The 24,301-nt window shown below is 39.2% G+C and overlaps 3 protein-coding genes across 3 annotated transcripts; 1 reads left to right on the top strand and 2 right to left on the bottom strand.

Moving 5' to 3' along the window:
• Nucleotides 1–1,721: 1,721 nt before the first annotated feature.
• Nucleotides 1,722–4,342, bottom strand: LOC122865405 (proteinase-activated receptor 2-like). Its single transcript, XM_044173782.1, has 2 exons — nucleotides 4,133–4,342; nucleotides 1,722–3,739 (listed from the first exon to the last, which is right to left on the bottom strand). Exons 1-2 carry the CDS (start codon nucleotides 4,194–4,196, stop codon nucleotides 2,667–2,669), a joined length of 1,137 nt encoding a protein of 378 aa, XP_044029717.1. The 5' UTR covers nucleotides 4,197–4,342; the 3' UTR covers nucleotides 1,722–2,666.
• Nucleotides 4,343–5,389: 1,047 nt separating this feature from the next.
• LOC122865403 (proteinase-activated receptor 1-like) lies at nucleotides 5,390–10,084 on the bottom strand. The gene is made up of 2 exons (XM_044173781.1): nucleotides 9,779–10,084; nucleotides 5,390–8,261 (listed from the first exon to the last, which is right to left on the bottom strand). The coding sequence occupies exons 1-2, from the start codon at nucleotides 9,876–9,878 to the stop codon at nucleotides 7,003–7,005; spliced, it is 1,359 nt and encodes a 452-aa protein (XP_044029716.1). The 5' UTR covers nucleotides 9,879–10,084; the 3' UTR covers nucleotides 5,390–7,002.
• Nucleotides 10,085–12,813: 2,729 nt separating this feature from the next.
• On the top strand, nucleotides 12,814–23,962 carry LOC122865406 (proteinase-activated receptor 3). Its single transcript, XM_044173783.1, has 3 exons — nucleotides 12,814–13,022; nucleotides 21,475–21,684; nucleotides 22,480–23,962. Exons 2-3 carry the CDS (start codon nucleotides 21,618–21,620, stop codon nucleotides 23,547–23,549), a joined length of 1,137 nt encoding a protein of 378 aa, XP_044029718.1. The 5' UTR covers nucleotides 12,814–13,022; nucleotides 21,475–21,617; the 3' UTR covers nucleotides 23,550–23,962.
• Nucleotides 23,963–24,301: the final 339 nt, after the last annotated feature.

Genomic DNA, 24,301 nt, shown 5'->3' with positions numbered 1-24,301 from the left:
ATTCGGATATTTTTCTTTTTTGGTCTGAATTTGCAATCCAAATCTTGCAGCAACAGACGGAAATATGCTTTGAACTATTTCACTATTTCCTGCAGCATAGTTCTTTTGCTCCTCTACATACAGTGGCATGCAGTTAAAAAAAGGATTGCTGTATTTAATATAAATACTACATTTCAAATACTACTACTATAATAATAATAATATAATAATAATAATAATAATAAGATATATATAATAATACTATCAGAGAGGTAAAATCCCCCTCCTAAAGGAAGTGTTCCAGTTCAGTATAGATTAGACTGTTGATTTCTGTGGTTTTTTCTTCTTCTCTGTAGTCTTTATTTTGGATACGTACTACACATACGTACAGTTTGTGGAAATAATGTGCACACTGATGTGTTCGATGTCATGTTGTTATGGGCTGGAATTGAAGATCCTTTTAGACAATTCACTTGCTAATTTTGTGTCAATTTCACCTCCACACTGCAGCTAATGATTATTTTTAATATTGATAAATATGCAGATTATTTTCTTAAGTAACTGTTGGGTTTTTTGAAAACATTATAGAATAGTGAAAAATGTCCAACACAATTTCCTCAAGCCCAAGGGGACGTCTTCAGATGTCTTTTGTCTGACCAACAGTCCAAAACCCAAACATATTCAGTTCATTTTTTATGTAAGACAAAGAAAAGCACCAAATCCTCACATTTGAGAAGCTGTAACCATCAAATTATTGGCATTTTTGCTTGAAAACAATCAGTTATTATTACAGAACTCACACAGTATGGCACTATGGGTGACAACAATTATAGATGTTTAACAAATAAATGTTATTAGACCAGATATCCTCTGGTATGTATTCAGTTTGCATATATTTGTCTTTTACCAAAGACACCCTCTCTGGTAGCTTTAAGAGCATGTGATCTCTCCCTCCCTCCCCCGTTGTGTCAGAACTGCTCTTATCATGTAAGGTGATCAGTGAACAACGCTGAAGCTGACAAGAAAGCAATGTAAATATGTCACTGAGTGATGTGTCCATGTACAGTACTACTGCTGAATTCTGTGAAAGCCTTTTGGACCTTTGAGGCAGGAATACAGAGTTGCAGGAGACTAAACAAGGAAAGATTTCAGTATGGAAAGCTTTTTTTTCAGGTTAGAAAAGTATAAAACATTAGAAAATCTGGCTAATTTTGTGAGATATGTTTCACTTCAGGGAAACTAATTTGTACGACTCTCTTGACTTGTTTTGTTGAGCCTCAAATTAGAGGCACAAACTTCAACTGCACATTTAATATGTTGACAAATTCAGTTCTCAGTTTAGAGGAGCAAAAATGAATCTCTTCAGCGCTCTAATGCCATTTCATTAAAAGGAGTGGATTTTGACATTGAGATAGTTTGTTTCAATTCAGGCGATATTTTCTGTTGTCAGACAGAGAAACTGACATTATGCCAGTCACATATGAAAAATCTTTCAATGAAAAGTTTCACTGACCAAATCATTTACTGTATATCTCTTATTTGGGATCAAATGGTGTTATACTCTGGCTTAGAACATTGTAGTTTTGGAAGACCAACACAAACCTGAATTTACAGCAACGGTTAAATAAGGATTGTTTTGAAAACAATGAACACCCAGCCTGACCTTTCCACATGCCCGCCTGACAAGAAAGTGAGAGAAAATGTCAAAAACCAAATACAAGGATTCTGCAGGGTTCACCAAGTTATGATAGTAAAAAGTATTTTATTATCGCATAGAATCCAATTTAAAACCTGTTTCTCAAAGTATGATGGAAAACCAGTAGGGAATGATTTATTATATCACATTTCTTCAGTACTTCCCAGCAGTATATAACAATAATTCCTAATGAGTTAATAAATTAAATTGATTCAACCTGGATGCAGATAAGCGGCATAAAATGGATGGATGGATTAACCAATTAAAAATGATTCATTCTTTAAGTTCATTTAAGTCTTTGCCAAAGTCAACACTTGCCCATTATGAGAGGATGAGCTTCCTACTGTAGCTAGCAGTAGGTCTGACGGTGCTGACTGAAACTCCACAAAAAAAAAAAAGGACTGAACAGCAGAATCCACTGTCACAACAATCCCACTTTTAGTTTATAGGTGTATACCATCCAAGACCTGTTTTAGGGAATTTAGTTCAATGCTTTTTGAGACTTTGCAAGACCTGCAGATAGTGTGTCGGGAGAAAAATACAGTTAGTCGGACATTTACTTTTATTGACAAACTTTAAAATGTAGTTATACAAGTAAAAATTATTACTTCCAAAACACATATATACACGATATATACATACGTAAAGCTTGTATCATGTATCATACAACCTGCCTATTTGTTGCCCATCTTAGGTCTGGGTCTCAAAGCCGTCTGGCACGTCAAAAAGCTAAATAAGAATTCATCTCAAGATGACAGCGTGGGCTAAAATATCAGACACATTAAACATTACCATTCATCATTCATATTCAAATGAAATCAAATAAAACTCCAGAAGACTGCATCAAACAAAGCGCATTAAATTAAAGTTGTATTATCAAAGATACCCTTTTTTTTTTTTTTTTTTTTTTTTTTTTTTTTTACAAAAATAAAAAAGCAGCAACTTAACTTAACTCAAAGCTTCTAGGTGGTCTTTGCCACAGATGACTCTCCTAACTTTCCTCACACAAGTCAGTGCTCTGAGTGTTCCCTGGGTCTGATGTATATGTGTTGCTCTTCTTGGAGTACTTCAGAGCACTGAAGGAGACCCTCATCCTCTCCACTGTCCTCTCACTCCTGCAGAGGAACGTGTTCTTCACATGCTCCCTAAAGTCCTCAGAGATGAAATAGTAGACAAAAGGGTCGAAAGAGCTGTTGAGACTCGCCAAGCACAGGGTGATGATGTAAAATCCATACAAGCTGTTGTGAACCTCACCCAAAAGGAGGATGTAGTGCACCAGCAACATGACATTACTGGGGGTGAAGCACACTAAAAACATAACCAACACGGTGATGATCAAGACCACAGCCTTTCGTCGCTTCTTGGCGATGGCTGGATCCGCCATGCTGTTCCTGAGAGCCTTGAGCATGAGGACGTAGGATACGATGCACACGACGGTGGGAGCCACAAATCCCACAGTTCCCATCGTCAAGAAGTAGCCAGCTGCTATTTTCCTCTGACTGGGCCTGGTGACGTCGTGGCAGGTGAGGATGTCGAGGTTTGTAACATAGACCTCTTGATCGTACAGGTAGAGAGGGATCGTGAGAAGCCAGACCACCACCCAGACTGCGACGGAGACGGCAACAGCTACAGCTACACGGTTGTCCCTCTGCTGGTCGAGTGGGTGGACCACAGCCCAGTAACGCTGAACACTTATACAGGCGATGAAGGAGATGGAGCAGTACATGTTGCCGTAGAAAAATGCCACCAGCACTTTGCACAGGCCCTCTCCGTAGATCCAGTTGTTGCCGTTGAAGTGGTACGCTATTTTTAAGGGGACCCAGATGACAAAGAGCAGGTCAGCCAGAGCCAAGTTGGCCATGTAGATCGATGACGGGTGCTTTTTCTTGGTCCTGAAGAGGAATACCCAGATTGCCATGGTGTTGGTGGGCAGCCCCACAACAAACACGAAGATGTAGATGATTGGGAGGAAGACGGTTGTAAGACGACTGCTCAGGACTTCTTTGGCTTGGGGGGTGACCCACACCCCATCATCGGTCTCTGTTCCAGTGAAGCCTCTGTCCTCTGTGTCAGGTCACCACATGAAAACATATGAAAAGCAGAAGTACAACAGGTTTACATGCAGGAACACACTAAATTCTGCCTACTTCTGAAACTGGAGTCTCTGTTCCTGTCAGCTGTCCACTTTGACCAGTTTTCAACTTGTAGTTAGGCCTTTGAGCTTGAGTCATCTGCACTACAACGATCCACTTTAATTATAACTTTATTATTTACTCATTCTAAAAGACTAATCCAGCCTATATAAAGGCAACCAGGCCCGAAACATCAAAGAAACAGGGCCTATATTAGACGTATGTAGTTCAGTAAAGCACTTTTTGGATCCTATAGCTGAGCTGAATATCTTGTCCGTTAAGACGATAAAAACAACAGACATGGAACTGAAGAGGGGAACCTTACCTTTCTGCGACAGGCAAGTCTGTCCGCAACACAAAAGGAGAAACAGCTGAAACCATCGTGTCATGACTGCAGGTGGAGGTTAAAAACAATCCACAGGTAACGTCCGCGGGTGCGGCTCCGTCGCTTCTCCTCGTCGCAGCTTAAACTGCCATGCCCTTTTCAAGAAGCCGGGTTTGACACCTGCGTGACGTCACCCAGTCAGGTGACCGCGCGTAGCTTACCGAGACACACCTCAGGTTGAAGTCGGGACTACCCGGAACAGACGTTTCTTTTTATCTGCACTCCAGGAATAGAACTTCAGAGCCCGGTTATCAATGAAATCTCCGCAGACCTGCAGGAACGCTCACTGATCATGTCTGATAACATTAGACATCATATAACATTGTTATTAGACAAAAATTAGACAAATGATCTCCTCCAATCTACTGTAAACTGGCCTGTTATTTTAGAAGACACTAATTTATGAAACTTAATGAAAATATATTTAGTGTAGCCTACACATCACAACATCAAACTGATCAAAAGTATCATAATGATACTAACGATCATAGTCCGACGTCCTTGTGACCTTTTGAAGAATGCAGAACAGAAGCTACGTCACACCAGCAAAAGTGAAAACATGCACAAGGGTGAGTGTGTATGTTATGTGACTATGCTATATTAAGTGCAACATTTTAATTCATTTTATAAAACAATGTTAAGTATGTTTTTTTTAGTTGTCAATGAGGGCCAGGAGTCTTCTGACCGCCCAAAGAACATTAGGGTTAGAAAAAAAGTCTTAGAAATACTGATGAAAAACCTTCAATAAGATTTGCAGTGTGTCATGAGTCATGCAAATGCATGAAAAAAAAAATCCCACCTCCCCCCTTCAGGCCTCCCTCCAAAGCCACTCCCCCAAAACACATCTTCATGCGCAGAGAGTGCAGGGGCAGAGTGCGGCAGGTAGGCGCGTAGGCCGGCCAATCATTGGACGGGCTCATTACAGTCCTGCGACAGCCACAGACACCCGGATTTCTTTTTTTCAGAGCATTTGATTTATTGATTGCTGTCGGGATGTAAAGAGAATTTCAACAAATATAACAAAAAATGCTTCTGAATCACATGAACTACCCTAGCTTTAAGCAGCAAAAACCAAGTCAGGTCTACCAGTTGGACTGTTTTGTGTGTTTACAGTCAGGCACATGCAGCAGTAGAGCTGAACTAATTAGTTGATCATTGGTAGAAAATAAATCAGGAACAATTCTGATAATCAATGAATCATTTCAGTCACGTTTTAATAAAAAATACCAGACATTGTCAAGTTTTCTTATATCACTTATACTTGAACATCTTTTGATTTTGGACTATTGGTCGGACAAGACATCTGAAGATGGGTTCTCAGAAATTTTTCACTATTTTTTTTTAACATTTAAAATATGTAGGCTACATGTGTATGAACCTCTAAAAAAATCATATTTGATAAGTTTTTGAGAAAAAAAAACGTATATATGTATATAATAAAGGGGGTTTCTCCTTGTTGCCTCAGGGCAAGGTTGTGCAGTTAAGCTACTTCTCAGAGTAGTAATGTGCTCGATGGAGTCAAATGACTTGTGATGTAAAAAGAGGATCTTGGTCAATGTTTTTTATGAACATATCCACTGAAATTCACAGGCAATGGACACAGGGACATTGCTATGGCCTAAAATTGTACTTTCTGCACAATCTTTTATTAATCTGTTACAATACGATTGTGCTTGCTGCACAATACAAATGTTCTGAACAAATACTATATAAAAACAAATGAAAATAGTGCTTATTTCTAATTTATTTCACTCAATAAATGTTCTGAAACTATCAGATTTTCCTTGGTGTTTTCCTACCCTTATAGCACAACGTTACCCTGAGGCAACACAAAACCATAATGTGTGCAGTAGAGGGTTAGGGGTAAGTGGACTATCAGAAATAAACTACAGAACAGCCAGGTATTTTAGCTTATATTGAATAATTCAAAAAGTATTTATTCAGTGAGTAGTTCCTTTACACTATCACACAACTCTCAAGACCAATACACAGTGAAAGAGGTGGCCAGAGTCTATCCTCCAGGTTAGCTTTTGTGAACTGTACAGCAGCTCTACCTGCTGGAGGAGAAAAGAACCGGACAATGGTGTAAAATGACTTGTCAGTACTTCACATTTCCCACCAGCAGAGAGCAGCATTAAACTAAATATGCCACTGTAGGATGTTTGCTCGGCCCATTACAGTTGTGTCTTAATTACACTATCACAATGATATGATAATATAGTAATTCAGATACCAAAAGTAGTAAAAAAAAAAAAAAATAAGTGCAAAGTAAAACATGATTAACAGCTTGAAAGTGCTTGAAAATAAGCTTTTCAGTAAACATATATACAGAAAAAAAACAAAAAACAAAATAGCAAGTCATCTCCTTTCATTAAATGTATTAGCTACAGATTCTCTTTCAGCAACTCATAAGCTCTTACACATACAGTGCAAAAATAAAAGCATTTCATAGTATCACAGTATTCACCAGAATTGTTCTAGAAAGCATGTTCTTATCTCATCTCAACTTCCTTCCGTGCATTGTTTTTACTGTTTTTCACTCAAAAGGCACGTCTGTCGCTACACGTTTGTTGTTATGAAACCTAGATTTGTAGCTATTTCTGTTGGCATGATAGGATCAGTTATCCTCCATTCTAATCATGAAAGGAAAATACATACAATAGGCAAAACCTTACAGATTCACTTTGTGCTCTTTATTTGTTGTTACTTGGACTTCAAAATAAAATATATCTACTGTTTCTTAGCTTTAATATCACAGGTAAGACTCAGTTAAGTCACTCTGATTAATGCCTGCTGAATGTGACAGTCTATCAGACCAGCAGTTTGTTGTATTGGCTGTTGAGGCTTTTTTGGAAAGAGTCCATTTTGGTGACTGGAGTGTTTATTTTGGAGCTTTCTGTATGGCTGGATTTCAGAATTGTTCTTCTGCTGGATCTGTATGAATTAGATGATGAATGACTGATGCTACTGCGCTCTGTAATCTTCTGACACCTCAGCATACTACACAGTTGTCTCTGGCATTGGGATGATCCAAAGTAGTAGAGCAGAGGATCCAGGAGGCAGTTCAGACTTCCCAAACACATAAACACCAGATAGACTACGTAGGAGCCATCAGGGGCCACTCGGCTCTTCTCTATTCCCTCATTAAACTGCGTGTAGTGCGCTAGCAGTAGACAGTTTGTGGGCGTGAAACACAGCACAAACATCACCAGCACCGTTAAAGCAATCACCACTGCTCTTGTTCGTCTGCGTGAGCGTCCTGGAACCCCGTGTGGGACCCTGCTCAGCGACCAGATCACCCAAGTGTAGGACACCACTGTGATGAGCAGAGGCAGGAAGAAGAGGGCGCAGCAGAGGGTGATGAAGTAGATCTTGTATTTCCAGATTAGCTCATGTGAGTACTGGACATCATGGCAGGTGGTGATGTTCAACTCTCTAAGGTGAACAGTCTGGTTGGAGAGGACGAGGGGCACCGAACCAGCAAAGGATAGTATCCACATAGCTACACAGGCGATGATTGCGTTCCGTGGCCTTCTCCAAGTCAGGGAGTCGATAGGGTAGACTACAGCAAGAAGCCGGTCCACACTGATGCAAGCTATGAGGAGAACAGAGCAATACATGTTCCAGTAAAAGGCTGCGGTGACCACGCGGCACATGGGCGAGCCGAATATCCAGTTGTTGCCGCCAAAGTGGTAGGAGATCTTAAAGGGGAGCAGCATGGCGAAGAGCAGGTCAGTGCAGGCCAGGTTCAGCATATAGATCGCTGCTGGCTTCTTAGGTCGGATCTTCCGTGCGAAGGCCAGCAGCGCACAGATGTTGATGGGCACACTGATGAGGCAGACCAGTGTGTAGAAGGAAGGTATGAGGACGGTGGACACAGGGCCCGTTAGAAACAGCAGCGCCTCTTCGGTGATTTCCGGCCTATGGGAGTTGGTTACATTACGCCCCCGACCACTTGTAGAATGGTTAACTTTGGAGAAGTCATCATCTGAATTAGGGTTATAGTCTATTGGTTCATCTGTGACTGAATTGTCAAAAATGACAAAGGTCTTCCCTCGGGCAGTGGAGACTGGAGAGAGAAAACAACGTGTCAGGGCCGAGACATATATTATGTATTATATATATTTATATTATAGAGCTCAAACAATTAGGCTCTATAATCAATGAATCGACCAAACAATCAGTCGATTAATCAATCGACAGAAAAATAATAGGCAACTAGTATTTCCAGATTCTCAAATTATTATTATTATTATTATTATTATATCTCTTAATTATTATGGAGAAAATGATCAGCAGATTAATAGATAATGAAAGCAATTGGTAGTTGCAGCCCTAAATCAATTAGCCAACTGTCAGAAAAAAAGAATGACGACTACTTTGATAAATCGATTAATGTAATTAATATTCTCCGGTTCCAGCTCCTCAAATGAAATGATTTGCTGCTTTTCTCTGTTTTACATTGTAAACTGATTATCTTTGGGTTGAACAAAACTAGACATCTGAAGGGATCCGGGAAATTGTGATTGCATTTTTTTTTTCACATTTTCACAATTTTTCGACATTACATAGACTATATGATTAATTGAAATCCGAAAAATCAATCGATAATGAAAATGATCGTTATTTGCAGCCCCTTTATATTATACTTGACTTGATTTATTTATTTATTTATTTAAGGACAACACACAATCAACATTTCTGTAAATGTGCCAGTGTAAGCCAGCTGGCTAATTTTCAACTGCAGTCCTTTGGCGAGATGTTTTTAAAGCAGTGAAGTGATGGTTAAAATTTACAGACAGAAGACAACAAGACGCCATCAAGATAGCAACAGCAACAAAATAAGCACAAGCCATGCAGAGCAACTGGAAACAGCAAAACAGAGCCGAGCAATACTTATTCTAACCAGTTTTTCACACATGCAGACATGCAGAGCAGCAGTAAGCAATAAGACATAAATATAATTCCACAATCATAATGCTGATCTTGATAAAATGTTAAAAGATTTCAAGTTAGTAAAATGGTAACACATAGACCAGATCAGCCATGCAGCTCAGAGTTGTTAGACGCAACTAGAGAAGATCATACCACATTGTTAACAAAGTAATAGTATTAGTACCAGAAGTACTATGTTATAGGGCGGCAAGTAACGATTATTTTCATTATCGATTAATCTGTTGATTGTTTTTGGTCTAAGAAATGCCCACCCCAACTTCCCAGAGCCCAAGGTGACATCATCAACAAATCCTCCTACTTGAGAAGTTGGAACCGGAGACTGTTTGACATTGTTTCACTATTTCTGCTTGAAAATGTACTGACACAATTTATTTATCATCAAAATAGTTAATTTTCTGTCGATCGAATAATCAAATAATCTTTTCAGCGCTATCATCCTGTGGCCTACAGTAAATTACATCATGCCATACACTTTCCACCATAATTTATGATTGTTAAAATTATAATATTAAAGTCACATATTTGTAGTAAGATAGGCTACCTATATAAAAAAAAAACACTACACTGCTGTGTGCATGACGCATCCACGTTGTTTTAAGTTCAGTACAAAGTGACTTGAAGTCTTCTTACCGTTATTGGCTGCAGCCGAGGCAGCACGCGCACACACCAGAACCAGCAGCAAAGTTTGTGGACGCATTGAAAACATAGTGCTGCCGAACAATAAAGCCATACCAACAGGAGAGTATTAAATATCGTTAATCCGCGTTTATGTTCTCCGTGTTTCTCGAGCCTTTCCCAGATTATTTCTCATCCAGTGAATGGAGAAGTGTCCTTAGTTTCCGCCCACAGTCCAGTCGGTCCGAAACGCCCTCGTCCACCAATCAACTGCAGTCTGCACACAGAGAGGAATTCCTACTGTCTGATGTCACCTTCCCGTCACACAGCAGCAGCCAGCTCTAATCAAACCAATGTGCTAAATGAACCACAGCAAAACCATAGCCATTTCCTGGCAAATGTTTTTTTTGTTTTTTTTTTTAATTGTGATACTTTTGAAACAGACAATAAAATGACAACTAATAGGCCTTGTGCTGAAAGAAAATGTGAATTATTCAATACATTATGTTTCCAATTTCAGTCAAGCAGGCTCAATCAGTAATCTAGAATTACGTGTTCTCAAAGTTAGGAGATGGTGTCATGGGCCACATGGATGTCATGGCAACAGTAGGGTTGCCAATGGCGACCTAACTCTACCTTTCCATCCCATCCTTCATTCATTCATTATTTTAGTCTGAAAGTTCAATATAGCCTTTCAGTTGTCCAATTTTATCACAAAGGAGATTTTATCAAACGGACAGACAGTTGGTTAGCCAAATAGACTAAAGTTACCATATGGACACATACATTCAGAAAATGTACTCATTAGTGCCTTATGGGTAATAGCCTAACTAAAACTTTATATTGGAATCTAAACAACACGAGCAGCCAATGAGAGAGGCCGACACTGGTGTAATGTGTCCCTGCACTTTGTCTTTGCGGCATTTTGAACCATCTGTGGACGTAGATACAGTACAGCACCTTGGTCAAGACAAGAGTCTAATGAAATACAATTTAGTAGTGAAGACACAAAAGCATATATTAATTTATCACTTTCAAAAGAGGAAATATGTCTGACCTTAGAAATAGTTCTTGTTTGGTAAAACTTTCTTCACATGAAGTGTTTTGTATTTAAACTCAGGTTGACTACATGCAGCCACGTCTTTCATTCATTCATGCATTCAGTAATTTGAAGTAATGTAACCAAGAAAAGAGAATTGAATAGAGTGCTTAGCCAGGCACTGGGGCGCACAGCAGAATGCAACTACATTTTATAAATACGTTTTTATGGGGAAAGTGTCAGTGTTGTTTCTGTATATGTGAAGAGTTAAATTTGAGTGTTAAAGTGTTTGCGGTCTAATTATTTCTTTGGACTTTTGGGATAAAAACACTCACCGACACATCGTCAGGGGACGTAGGAGTACAGATTGTAAATAAACACAACATTATTTGTTTCTGACGTGAAGCTACATATCCCTGGAGATGCTAAAGTGCTTCCTCTGTTTACAGCAGTCAGATACATATCAGATAGACTAGTGAACTACAGAGAGGCAGTAAGATAACATATTTTAGAACATATTGTAATTCTGGATGATGAAGTGCACACTTCATTTGACCCTTTGTGATGGGTTTGGTAGTTATATTTAATTTAACTACATCAAAACATTCTTTGGAAAGTGTATGTTGTTCTCAGCAGAGGACAGAAACAGGCCGTTATGTCTTTTTCCTTTTTTGTTTCTGGGAATTACATTCTTTGTGTGCTCATGTAAACAAGCTGTTCAGACTAATAGCCTCTCATTCCAGGAGATCACATCATATTTGCTTACATATTTTTGAACATGGCAAGAAAGCTTCCACTGCTTCTGGTAGAGATCAAGATTAAACAAGTTGAAGTCATGGGAGCATTTCCCTTCATGTGTCTGCGCCTGGGTGGTGTGTAGTTATAAAGACTGTGTCTGACAGAGAGATGATGGGGGCAGGATGGGCTGGGAGTCGTCTGACTCATTCATCCTGAGCTTTATACCCACTGGGACTCAGTATCTGAGCTCACAGACAGCCGGACTAAACCTGTTTCCTCACAAAAATATTTGTCACAATGATCTGTTTCGTATTTTGTTATGCAACACGCAAACTAAACTTCATTTTAGATATCAGATCCTTTCGTTAAGCTCTTTTTTTCTGTCTTAAAGGAATAGTTTTGGGAAATATGCTTACTTGCTTTTTTGCTAAGAGTTAGATGAGAAGACAAATATGAAGCTGGGGCTTAGAGACAGTTAGCTTATTTTAGACTGGAAACAGCAGATTAGAGAGCTTTAGAGGTCCTGGTAGATGGATTTTGTTACCTTTGAATACAGTCATGCTATCTGTTTTTCCCCGTTTCCAGTCTTTATGCTAAGCTAAGCTAACCAACTGCTGGCTGTAGCTTCATATTGCTAACTATGCCCGTCAGGTGTTTGGTGCTGGGCAGGAAGCATCATGCCATCCATTGTTAATGTAGAAATATTGATTAAAGCTTTAAATTTTCCCATGAGAGAAAGTGCAGCTGGACATGATATCCACTTTAGAGGTCATGTTGTTCCTGTAGCGTGCTGAGCTTGGGCGTTCCTAAACTTACATACGCTCATTCCTTCTCGTAGGAGGAGGCAGGATACAGACTGTGGGAGATTAGGTCCAGAGCAAAGTCAAGGGCACAAGTTTAATTCATGTTGTTTTCTGTGTCCACTTTAGCATGTTTTATCGTTCTCTGGGAATCGTCCAGAATTCAACAATAGGATATTAAACTGTTGTGAAAAGGAACAGAAAAACATGGTGGTTAACAATGCGACAAGCACAGACAATATTATGCTGTGTTCTCGGTCAAAGTTTAAAAAGTGTCTGAGTTCGTTAACAAGGATCTCTTAATCCACAAAATGTCTGGTTGACATAAACTGGCTGAATTACAACATCTTATGTTCTTTTTAATTCATTCTATAGAAGAAGTTAAAGATATACAGAGAGAGAGAGAAAGAGAGAGAGAGTCTGATCACCCTCCCACTGTTACGGACAGAGCAGACCGGAGACACCATGAAGAGACTGAGAAAGTTTATTGCAAACAATGGAAATGTGAAGGTGATAGTGCTATTGTCCTTTAGCTGGTAATAGAGGAGCTCTGGGGTTGAGGAGACACACACTGCAGAGTTGAGACACATGGGACCGGGATCTGGAGCGACACACACGGGAGGCTGGAGATGGTTGGGACCGGGATCGGGGCACTGGAGTCGAGTAGGCGTCTTGCTGAGACGTAGGTGATGCCGTGGCGTTTGTGGAAGCAGGATAAAGAGTTCTATCCTTAATTCAAACGAGACCAGACACTGACTGTGGTGAGGGATTGTGTTTTATAGGGGACTGGAGTGAATGATTAGGTGCAGGTGTGTGATAGGTGACAGGTGATGGGAATTAGTACTCGGGTGAGGGAGTGCGGTGTGTGAGGTTAATGACTGAGTGTGACTACTGGCTGGTGAGAACATGACAGGCTGTGACACCCACATACACAATCTCAGATTTTACCATCTGGTGTATGATTAGATCTACAACTATGAAAACAAAAACCAGCAGTCAGGTATAGGATGCATCAGTGTGTCTATATGTGTATGTGTAGGACAGAATAAAAACACTTCTGAAAGAGGAACTTTGTGTATTTTGGCCCATCAGACAGAGGAAGGTGTCTGGTATTATATAGCCTAAATTCAAATTAAAATCCAGTAACCTTCCAGTAATATCATACCAGTAATATTTAGAGATAAAAGACAACTGGCAAACTGCGGTCCTAATGGAAAAGTAGCACTTTTTAAAGCACTTCTTCAACAGTGTGTCTCAACATTTAGTATGCACGGACCAAAATGTCACTACTGATGAACCTAAATTTTAAATTGGGGGTGCAGTCAGAGAGCTAACAATATATGTGAGGATGGCCTTTAGAGAGGTTAATGCAACAGTGCAGAAAACCTACAGTCAAACATGCTAAGCAGAAGTATGTTTGTATTAATGCCTTTAATGAGTTAGTGACTTATTTAGACACAGTGGAGGAAGAAGTATTCAGATCCTTTAGTTAAGTTAAAGTAGCAATACCGCAGTGTAAAAATTAAAAATCAGTATGGCTTTGGTAGACAGTGATCTGATATTTATAAAAAACAAATTTGAGGGTCTGTAGTTTCAGTAATAGGCCCATTCTGTAGAGCGACCAGTAGATGAGTTATTAATTAAGATACCTTATATTATTAGTAAAACATTTTGGTGGCCTGCACACGCGATGGAGTGGGGATACAATTGTGATTACCTTAGATATTTTGTTTTGTAGGACTTTATCAGGTGCTTTGTGGGACACTTTGCCACCACCAGAAGTAGGGATAATAATTACATTCTTATGATTCACATATTTAGGGAATAATGATTAATATGGCAGGGGAGGGATGTTGTAAACCAGGCTATCATTCTGCACTCTGAAGTTTTCCCGTGCTGGACAAATATTACTAAGCTAGTGGACTCCAAATCCACACTAACTACATATTTAGCAGGCTCTCTAATCACCCGTGACCTGTCGAGCGCTAAGTCGCAAATTGAAACTTCACCTAAACATTTGTCTATGTTCCTAGATAAAATAGTGGCGCCTGTTAGGGTGTAGTAGGGTTTAGGCTGTCCACTCTCAGCAGGTCAGTGTGGCCCCGGAAAGAGGACCAACTGTCAACCCAACCAAATCCTGCTCACTACAATAACGAGCCAGCCAGTGGTTCTGTGAAGTGTGCCTACTGTACATCTCATCAATGCCACAATGCATCAGTGCCTGGGTCCCCTGATTGTCCCTACGTGATGCCAGCACCCTCAGATTAGCCTCTATGTTGGAATCTCCGGTCCCCGGGTAGACAGCAAACAGTGGCTGGTGATGCTAATCTAACGTTGCAGGTAATGGAGTCCCCTATGACTAGCATCGCATTGCATTGTTTAACTCTGACCAGGCCAACAGGACTACCAACAGGGCTGAACAGGGTTCAGGCTACCCCCAAACGCTATCGTTCCGAAAGTAAAAGGTATCATATGGATATAGCACAGAGAAAGTAACAGAGTAGTTAAGTAAAAGAGTGAAGATTGAGGAGATGGAAGAGATGAAAACAGAAAATCGAGGAGGGAGAATGAGTAGACAGTGGTTGTCAATCTCACGGAAATCATGAGATCGACAATCCCATGTTAGCATCATGGGACGTAGCGTCATGGCGGGGAAGCAGTGCGACGATTCCTATTCACCATGTAGGTTATTTTCATCTTCTTCACCTCATATAATATTGGGTAGATTAAGCTGATCATATATTTTATATGTAAAACCTGTAAAGTAGCTAGTAACTATAGCTGATGTGACAGCCCTGTTCACTCTGCTCGGTCTGGTTTCTATTTGTTCCGCCTGAGTTCTTCCCCTTTCAGGAAGTGACGAGGCAAAGTGATGGTTTTCATTAGATATGAGAGAATGGCTGGTGCCATTTAAAGCTGGTTGTCTGACGTTTTCTCTTCTCCCCCACTGACTTTTATGCTTGCGGAACACTACACTATTTCTTCACGTATTCCACCTCCACCTGCACTGATTTTCACACTCCATTGTTTTTGGAAAATAGTTTACTTTAAACATTCTTTTCTTTTTTTGTCTGAAACTTGAAAGAATTCATGACACTGTGAAATGAATGTAGTGGAATAAAAAGTACAATATATCCCTCTGAAATGTAGTGGAGTAGAAGTGTAAAATAGCATTAAATCTAAATGCTCAAGTAACATACCATTAAAACTGTACATAAGTACTGTGGTTGAGTAAATTACTTTCTTCCATTGTTGCTAGGGACACGTTGACAAAAAAAACAGTACCATTCTTTTTAGTAGAGTCACTGCAAAGTCATGCCATCTGTTCTTCTTTAAGGTTGTGTTGCAGAAGATTAATTTCCTTGCATGATAATGATCATGAATACACATTAAACTATGCCAGCACTGTTTGAAGTCTAGGAAAAAGCGAGGAGTGCTGACTTGAGAGTTTTTGATTAATTATCTTGAATTTTGGGAGGTGATCCTCTTGTTCCTTTCTTTAAATCCCATACCTCACACTCACTAGTTAAAACTTCCATGTCACGCTTACCCAAAGACAAAGTTGACATTCAAGCACACCTCAAACAGTGACTCAACACTGTTATGACAAAGTGCTTTGCAACATTGATCACTTTTCCTTCGCTTCTCACACTCTCCCTCACTTTGATGACCTAACAATTACACAATGAATCCAGCTTCCATGGTAGTATTGCACAAGGGTTGGAACATTTACATGGCACCTGTTAGCCACACTTTTCTTTACATTGTTTTACAGAAAGATTTAGTGGAGTGAAAAGAGCAGTAAGAAAGCTGCGCAAACACTACCAAGGTTAGCGGGTGATAGAGACACGGTCAAGCTAGTGAGACACCGCATTAATGGCACTTAAATATGCATTTGTAAGTAGACAGTGATTGTTTGTAAAACCTGCTATAACTCATTTTTTGGCCATGGGGGCAATGGAAACAAGTTATCAGCACAACACTGACATATCATCACCTTTTAAGTGGACATAGTGAACTTATCTTTCATTTGGAGTCGTGTTTCTGGTCACTAACGCCTGAGGGAAATATCTTGCTCTTTAGCTGCTAAATCCTCCACAATGTTCACCAGCTAGTTGCTAACTTGCAAAGCGTGTGTCTACCTTTTGGTTTAGTTTAATTTAATTTTGTTTAGTCTATCTGATCTTTTTCTCTGAAAACAGCTGCCAGCTGCAGCTGGAAACAAGGTTGACAGCAGCGGTGAGAGTGAAACAAAACAGTTAAACCATTACAAACAGAAAGATGCTAAAACGCTCTGTAGAGCTGAGGAAAACTATCTATGATAAGATAATTATCTGTGGGTTCATCACCAGGAGAGAAGCCTTTCACATTACTCAAAGACATTTGATTCATTGTTAATACAAAATTATTGATTAGTGTATCTTTAACCTCCTTTTAACATTATATACCTACTATTTTCCCCTCTAAATAAGTGTGTAAAAACATAAGTAAGAGTAATTTTTAAAATTATTCTGATGACAGAAAAGAAGCAAGAAGCTTTACATTCAAATGTGGCCCAGATTCACTACAAGGTTTAATGGTGTTTACATGACTACTACAGAAAGCATGAAAGGCCAGTACAGGAATGCATCCAAATTGTCCACTTATCTGAGCCATCTGTGATTACTAGCAATGACCCTGACAACTGTGTCTTGAGGGAGTATAGAAATACTTGAGTAATTTCGTCCACATAGCAATCTAAATGCTGTTGTAGCTGGTAGTGTATTCTTGGGAGCTTTGGACAGCAAGTGGAACATTGATGACAGTATTAAGTGGCTTCTACAGTCATAAAATGTACAAAAAGCAATGGAATGCAATAGTCCTAAAATAAAGGGAAATATCACCCTCGTGTGGGGAACTGGCAGTTCTTTTTAATTAACCTGAAAGAGGTTTGGGAGATGAATGAATCATTACAGAGACACAGTCACCTCTAATGGGTCACAGCCTCACAGTCTGTGTGTGAAGATAACATCCTTGGGCAAAAGTGCAAATCCAGCTGGCAGGACATGTGCTATAGTCTTCTATATATCAGTTATGTCAGTGTTTGTAGTTTGTTTGAAAAACTGCTTAAAAAGAATTCTCCTTACACGTTTGATTAGTGCTTCATCTCAGAAATTCATACCCCAAATGAAATAAAAATTATAAAAAATAAACTTCATAATAAATAATAAAACTTTATTTATAGAGCACTTATCAAAACAAAGTACAAAGTGCTTCACAACAAGAGAAATAAAATACCAAAGTGAATGACAAAACATAAAGAAATAAAATGCATAAAATACACAAAAGCAATAAAATAAAGTCAGGATATGCTTTCTGATAAAAATGTGTTTTGAGAAGAAACTTAAAAGAAGACGCTGACTCAGACAACCTCATATCTTCAGGCAAGTTGTTCCAGAGCCTCGGGGCCCTGATGGCAAAAGCTCTGTCCCCCTTAGTTTCCATCCTGGACTCAGGAACAGAGAGAAGACCCCTGCCCGAAGACTCAAACTACGTCAAGGTTCATAAGGGATTACAAGGTCTAAAATATAGTCTGGAGCCAGGCCACGAAGAGCCTTAAAAGTAATCAACAAGATCTTAAAATCAATCCTAAAACAAACAGGGAGCCAATGTAAAGAGGCTAAAACAGGTGTGATGTGGTCGTACTTCTTGGTCCTGGTTAACAGCCGAGCAGCTGAGTTCTGTTCAGTCTGCAGCCGTTTCAAAGTTTTTTGATTAAGACAAGTGAACAGGCTGTTACAATAAGGGGAGGAGATAAAAGCATGTACAACAGTTTCTGCTTCCTTAGAAAATAAGAAACATAAAGCATTATTGTGGCATACAGAAGAGGATTAGGACCACATGTGAAACATTTGTTTGAGTTCTGAGTTGGTTTGGAGTAAGAATTCTGACTTTATTCTCAGAATTCTGACTTTAAACAATACATTTTTCATGTGTGGCCCTAATCCTCTTTCATATGAAGTGACGATGTGATTACTATATTGCTACAGGAAACAGGTGTTTTCTGCAGATGCATTGCTGTCCATTTAAAGAAGTTAAACAGAAAGGAAGGAGACTATAATAATGGACTCACACTGTTTACCGCAAGTACTAATGCCTCCTGAATTCAATTCTACGAAGTTGTGTAATGGATGTGCTTCTTTTTTCTCAGAAAAAAATTCTAAATTCAAACTATCAATGCTACCTCACTTAAGTTAAATAACATGCCTCAGCAATCAGCTAGAACTTATCCAGTAAAGATGACTCATTTTGAGATCATAAACCTCACAACTCTTGAAGAAATTGTTTGACATTTCAAACCCTCCATGTGCTGTCTTGATTCGCTGCCTTCAGAGTTTTTTTTAAAAAGGTTTTTAGTTGCCTAGCAACAGATGTTTTATAGATTGTCAATAATTCACTGCTTTCCGGGGTCTTCCTCAAAGCCCTGAAAACTGTAGTAATCAAGGCACTCCAATCTAGCAAAAACTAATCTGGATGCATCTGTACTAAACCACTACAGGCCAATATCAAACCTGCCAAATTATTGTTAAATTCTGATAAAGTCTCTGTCCTCATGTTATTGGACCATTTGATACCAATGATCACAATATATTAATAAACAGACTTGAACACTGGTTTGATCTCTCTAACATGGTCCTAAATAGGTTCAAGTCATACCTTCAACACAGAGACTATCTTGTATCAACTGGTAGCTGTACATCACAGCGTCTCCCAACAACATGTGGTGTTCCGCAAGGGTCGATTCTCGGACATCTGTTATTTAATCTTTACATGCTCCCGTTAAATTCAATTATCTAAGACTATGACACGTAAATATATTTAGCTGTGTTACCAAACGAATACAGTTCAATAGACTCCCTGGGACGGAGCATTACACAAATTAGTAGCTGGATGTTCCAAAATGTTCTCCAGTTAAATGACGACAAAACTGAAGTAATTGTTTTTGGGGCCAATGAAGAAAGACTTAAAGTCCGTGCTCACCTTGAAGAATAAAAATCAAGCTAGAAACCTTAGTGTTAGCCTGTATTCAGACCTAAATTTCAGTAGTCACATTAAATCAATAACAAAACCAACCTTCTACCACCTTAGAAATATTGTAAAGATCAGAGACTTGATGTCAAAACATGATCTAGAGAAACCTGTACGTGGATTTATCGCTACCAGATTGGACTACTGTAATAGACTGTTCACAGGTATGTCTAAGACAGCAATTAGAAAGCTTCAGTTGATCCAGAATTCTGTTGCCAGGGTTGTAACAAGGACCAAAGGGCTGAACATATAATTCCAGTTCTCAGATCATTACATTGGCTACCAGTTTCTCACAGAATCAACTTCAAATTTATATTGCTTGTCCATAAATCACAGTTTAGGTTTCAAGAAACTTATCAGCCCTTCTGACCCAGTATGACCCTTGCAGACCACTCAGGTCGGGTGGTTCTGGATTACTCGTTGTTCTCAGTCAAAACTAAACATGGTGAAGCTGCCTTTCGCTTCTAGGCTGCTCAAATGTGGAACAAATTGCCAGAAGAGCTAAAACTTGAGACATTGCAGACTACTTTCAAATCCAAGCTTAAGATCTACCTGTTTACCATTGCTTTTATTTCATTTTCTTTTAAATCAAATTTATTTGTTAGTTTGTTTTATTGTTTTTATTCTGTGGACTCTTGATTGTTTGTTTTATTGTTTCTATTCTGTGTGCTTTTTCTTGCTTACTTCTATTGTATTTACTAGTTATTTTTATTAGTTTTTTGTGCTTCTGCCTGTGTACTCTTTAAAGCACTTTGGGTTGCCTTTGGGTATGAAACATGCTATATAAATAAATTTGCCTTCCCTTGCCTTGCCTAAATACAAATTAGTTGCGTCGAACATGTGACCCAGGATGACTCTTTTTGTATCTTACAGACAAAATGTTTATATTTAATTTGTGACAGTGGTAACTTCAACTGCAGTGTGGAGCAGATGCATTTATCTGTTCTCAGTTTGAGTCATCTGTGGTTACTTTAGTTGCATGACAGCAATGACATCACAGGTGGAAAGTGGATACCACATGACTGTCAAACGGACGTTGATACTTTAAACATCTCTTCCCACATATCTGATAAACAGATTAGATGAAAACAAGATAGAGGTCACATCTGTGATCAGCTGGTGGTTAGTGCTCAGATAAAGCTGAAATAATAAAATGGTCAGTGGAATCTGCAAATAAAAATACTTAAATAATACATAAACAAACTGTATATGTCCTGAAGGTTACAGTATTATTCAAGCAGAAGTTTCCTGTAAATAGAAAAGTAAGATTAAAAAAAAAGCAGAAAACCTGAATTTAACTAATCATAAAAGACATCTACCCCTACAGCTGTAGGGAAATTTAGAAAAATATGCACATGTTTCAGCTTGAATTCACACCAGTGAAGTTAGTGTGCATACATGTGGTATTTTTGAAAGAGACTGTTTTTTAGGAACCAAAATATGACAGGTCTTTACTAAAACATCTCCATGTTGAAAAGACAAAAAGAGAGGAAGTGAAGACTAAACAAAACTGCTCATGTTCAGACAAGCTTATCATTTTCAGACAGACACTTCCTTGCTTTCCCAGTGGCCCCTTTTCCGCACATTACCTCACTCCACATCACTCCATGCAACATATTGCTGGGACAAAAAGCACCCACAGTTTCCAAATGTGCCACATGTCAGGCAGAAATCTATGGCAATGAAGACATGTAGATTGTAGATTTCTGTTTAATGTAGCATACAGCAACTTGGAGGTTGAACATTTCAGTCAGTGTCTGAACAAGTAGATACAGTACAGAATAAATATTGTAATACATAAGGGGACATTTAAGGGGGAAAGTTTTTTTTTTAAATGAAATAAAAAAGAACACACACTATATTATGGCAAAGATACATAAACGTGTTGTTCACTAATGTCACCTTTGAGCCTCATAAAACAAATGATGGTGCAATAGATTAAGATCATGTGTGGAGGCATTAGTTGAGAAGTTCACACTGTGCATGTTAAAACAGAAACCAAGGGGAGCCCACATTCCTGTTGCATCAGAGAAGATGTCAAGGTTTTTTTTTTTTTTACTTTGTAGGTTTGGGGAGGTGTTTTCGACTTGAGTACTTGCACAGAGCAGCAGCAGACAGAGGTGACACTGAGTGGTGAGGAAATGAGGGTATACAACACCAGAGAGAAGTCAGATTTGCCTCAAGTTTGATCTGAGTACGATAAGAAAAAATGGGGAAACGCATTCTCTTTTTCCTCGTTTTTGTTCTCTGTCTAAGTGGTACACTTCAAAAAAAAGGTAAGAGATGCTTATCAAAGTTTAGTTTAAGAATAAGCCTTCTGTTATCATATTTTCTCATGTTACTTTACAATGAACTTATTTTAAACATTCACCTATCTTGAAGACTTGCAGTGATAATGCCAACTGTATTATTAACTATATATTATTAATGTGTTAACTGTATATTCTTTTCTGATAGCTCTCAATGAAATAAATAATTGATCTCTGGTTGACTTGATGTCTTAGTTAATGTGGAATCAGACAACAAGCTACAACTTGCACAGTAGTGACTGTCACTGATTCAATATAACACCAATTATTACAACACAAGATGGTTCATTATCAGGATTACAGCTGAAACGATTGGTCAGTTAATCTATAGATCTTAGATAATCGACAGGCAGCTTTTTTGATAATCAATTAATCGTTTAAGTCATTTTTCAAGCAAAAAAGCCAAACATTCCTTTGTTTCAGCTTCTCAATTGTGAGGATTTGCTGTTTTTTGTCTTATGAGACTGAACATGTTTGGGTTGTGGACTGTTGGTTGTATCTCAAGGCGTCACCTTGGGTTTTAGGAAATTGTTTTGCTGTTTTCCGGCATTTTATACACAAAACTATTAACTGATTAAACAAGGAGATAATCATATTATACATATCAGTATCATTAATGAAAATAATTGTTATTTGCTGTCCAATTAGTATATTGTTCAGAGATAAATTTGAAGTTTTGAATTCTAAAAAATATATTGGCGTGTAATGAATCTTCAGAATAAAATGATCATTAACTTTAGCATTTTCTTGTTTTTGTTGCAGAGGAAATGAGAATAAAAAAGCTCAAGAACAGCTCTGAGGTTTTCGTTCCTGTGCCCAGAACATTTAAAGGGGTCCCAGTCAAGACAAATTTCTCTCTTGTCCTAAATGGGACACAGGCTCCCATTTTATCTCCTTCCCCTCCAGCACTGCAGTCACTAAGCAACAGCACAGTACGGTACCTCCGCAGCCCTCTGAGCACGCGGGTCATCCCCATTATTTATATGTTGGTTATAGCTGTCGGGATCCCAGCCAACGTCGCCATCTTGTGCACGATGGCCACTAAAGTTAGGAAGGTGTCCTCTGCCATCCTTTACCTTAGCCTGGCTGTCTCCAACCTCTTCCTCCTCCTCTCCCTCTTCTTCAAGGCTCACTACCATCTCCATGGAAACCACTGGGTGCTCGGAGAGGCAGCCTGTCGAGTGGTCACGGCCTGTTTCTATGGCAACCTCTACTGCTCGGCCCAGACGCTGGCCTGCATCAGCATCAAGCGCTACCTGGCTGTAGTGCACCCATTCATGTATAAAAGACTCCCCAAGAGGATGTTCGCTGCCTGGGTCAGCTTGGCTGTATGGGGGGTGTTTGGTGCTGCCGTTGTCCCAGAGTTCCTCATCCAACAGAGCTATTGGCTCCCTCAGGTGGGCCGCATCACCTGCCATGACGTATTGCCTCTGGACTATGACTCCCATATCTTCCTGCTCTACTACAACCTGTTTCTAACCTTCTTTGGCCTCCTGGTGCCGCTGGTGGTCACGGTTGTGTGCTACGCCCGAATCGTCTGTGAGCTCAACCGATCACACCTCGACTGGGCGATGTACATCAAGACCAGCTCACTGGTGTTTGTCATCTTCCTGGTGTGTTTTGCTCCAGCTGGAGCCCTGCACTTGCTCCATTATGGGCAACTGATTGTGGATGGAACAGAGAGTTTGTACGTGTACTTTAAAGTGGCGGTGTGTTTGTGCTGCCTCCATGCCTGTTTAGACCCCTTCCTCTTTCTCTTAATGTCCAAGTCTGCAAGGTCTGGGCTTTATTTCAGGCACATTAAAGGCAAAACCCTGAGCATATCTCACTAAGAGAGATTTACATGTTACCAGAAAACTGGTTTTGATTTTGATTTTGCCTCTGATGAAGAGGGAAATTGTCTCTGTGGCTGGAATCCAAAGAGAAAGCAAAAGGACCTTGACTGTATTTATGATAAACAGGATGTGTAGAATAGAGTGAGTCAAAGGGAGGGAATAAGAAGATAGATGGTAAATATGTTTGTATATATTTATGTATGTAAAAGATGGAAGCAGCGTATATTGATATTAATATTTTCATTCTGTAGAGTTTGGAGGGAAAAAATAACACAAACGCTTGAAATGTATAGCTGACAAGGAATAATGTGAAACTGACTTTAGAAAATAAGTCTCCCAAGCCTTTGTGTATTCCTGCTATTGCATATGAAGTTATAATGTCTGCTGATTAAAACATAAAATTAACTTGGTCTAAGCTATTTTGTGTTTAATGTCTACCATCTCTTCCTACAGCCAAGTTAAATGAACAATTTCTACAATGTAAAGTCTCACTATATATAGTAGTTTCAGATTTATATTTAGGTATTTCTGAATCTAGAGCTATGTTTATCGTATCATGTCAACTCCTCAAGAAGATTAACCATTAACCTACCAGCAGTTACTCCTATCTCATAGAATTGGTATTTCCTGCTTAGCCTGTGACAGGATGTAGGGTGACACACCACCAGATATATATAGAAGTCGAAAAGTTCCTGAGTGATTTGTACATGACTTTATCGGTATGGAAACAAATGCAAAGTCTGTGGCTA

This window comes from Siniperca chuatsi, linkage group LG18 (assembly GCF_020085105.1).
Source record: "Siniperca chuatsi isolate FFG_IHB_CAS linkage group LG18, ASM2008510v1, whole genome shotgun sequence".
Lineage (NCBI taxonomy): Eukaryota > Metazoa > Chordata > Actinopteri > Centrarchiformes > Sinipercidae > Siniperca > Siniperca chuatsi.
The sequence above is the reverse complement of the archived record's forward strand: the minus strand, read 5'-3'. Positions and strand labels throughout refer to the sequence as shown.

What these genes read in the sequence shown, in the direction of transcription:
- LOC122865406 (XM_044173783.1), top strand. Translation starts at nt 21,618, where the DNA reads ATGGGGAAACGCATTCTCTTTTTCCTCGTTTTTGTTCTCTGTCTAAGT. An exon ending in TGGTACACTTCAAAAAAAAG is followed by an intron (nt 21,685 to 22,479) that starts GTAAGAGATGCT and finishes TTTTTGTTGCAG; the next exon opens with AGGAAATGAGAATAAAAAAG.
- LOC122865405 (XM_044173782.1), bottom strand. Translation starts at nt 4,196, where the DNA reads ATGACACGATGGTTTCAGCTGTTTCTCCTTTTGTGTTGCGGACAGACT. An exon ending in GACTTGCCTGTCGCAGAAAG is followed by an intron (nt 3,740 to 4,132) that starts GTAAGGTTCCCC and finishes GACCTGACACAG; the next exon opens with AGGACAGAGGCTTCACTGGA.
- LOC122865403 (XM_044173781.1), bottom strand. Translation starts at nt 9,878, where the DNA reads ATGGCTTTATTGTTCGGCAGCACTATGTTTTCAATGCGTCCACAAACT. An exon ending in CTCGGCTGCAGCCAATAACG is followed by an intron (nt 8,262 to 9,778) that starts GTAAGAAGACTT and finishes TTCTCTCTCCAG; the next exon opens with TCTCCACTGCCCGAGGGAAG.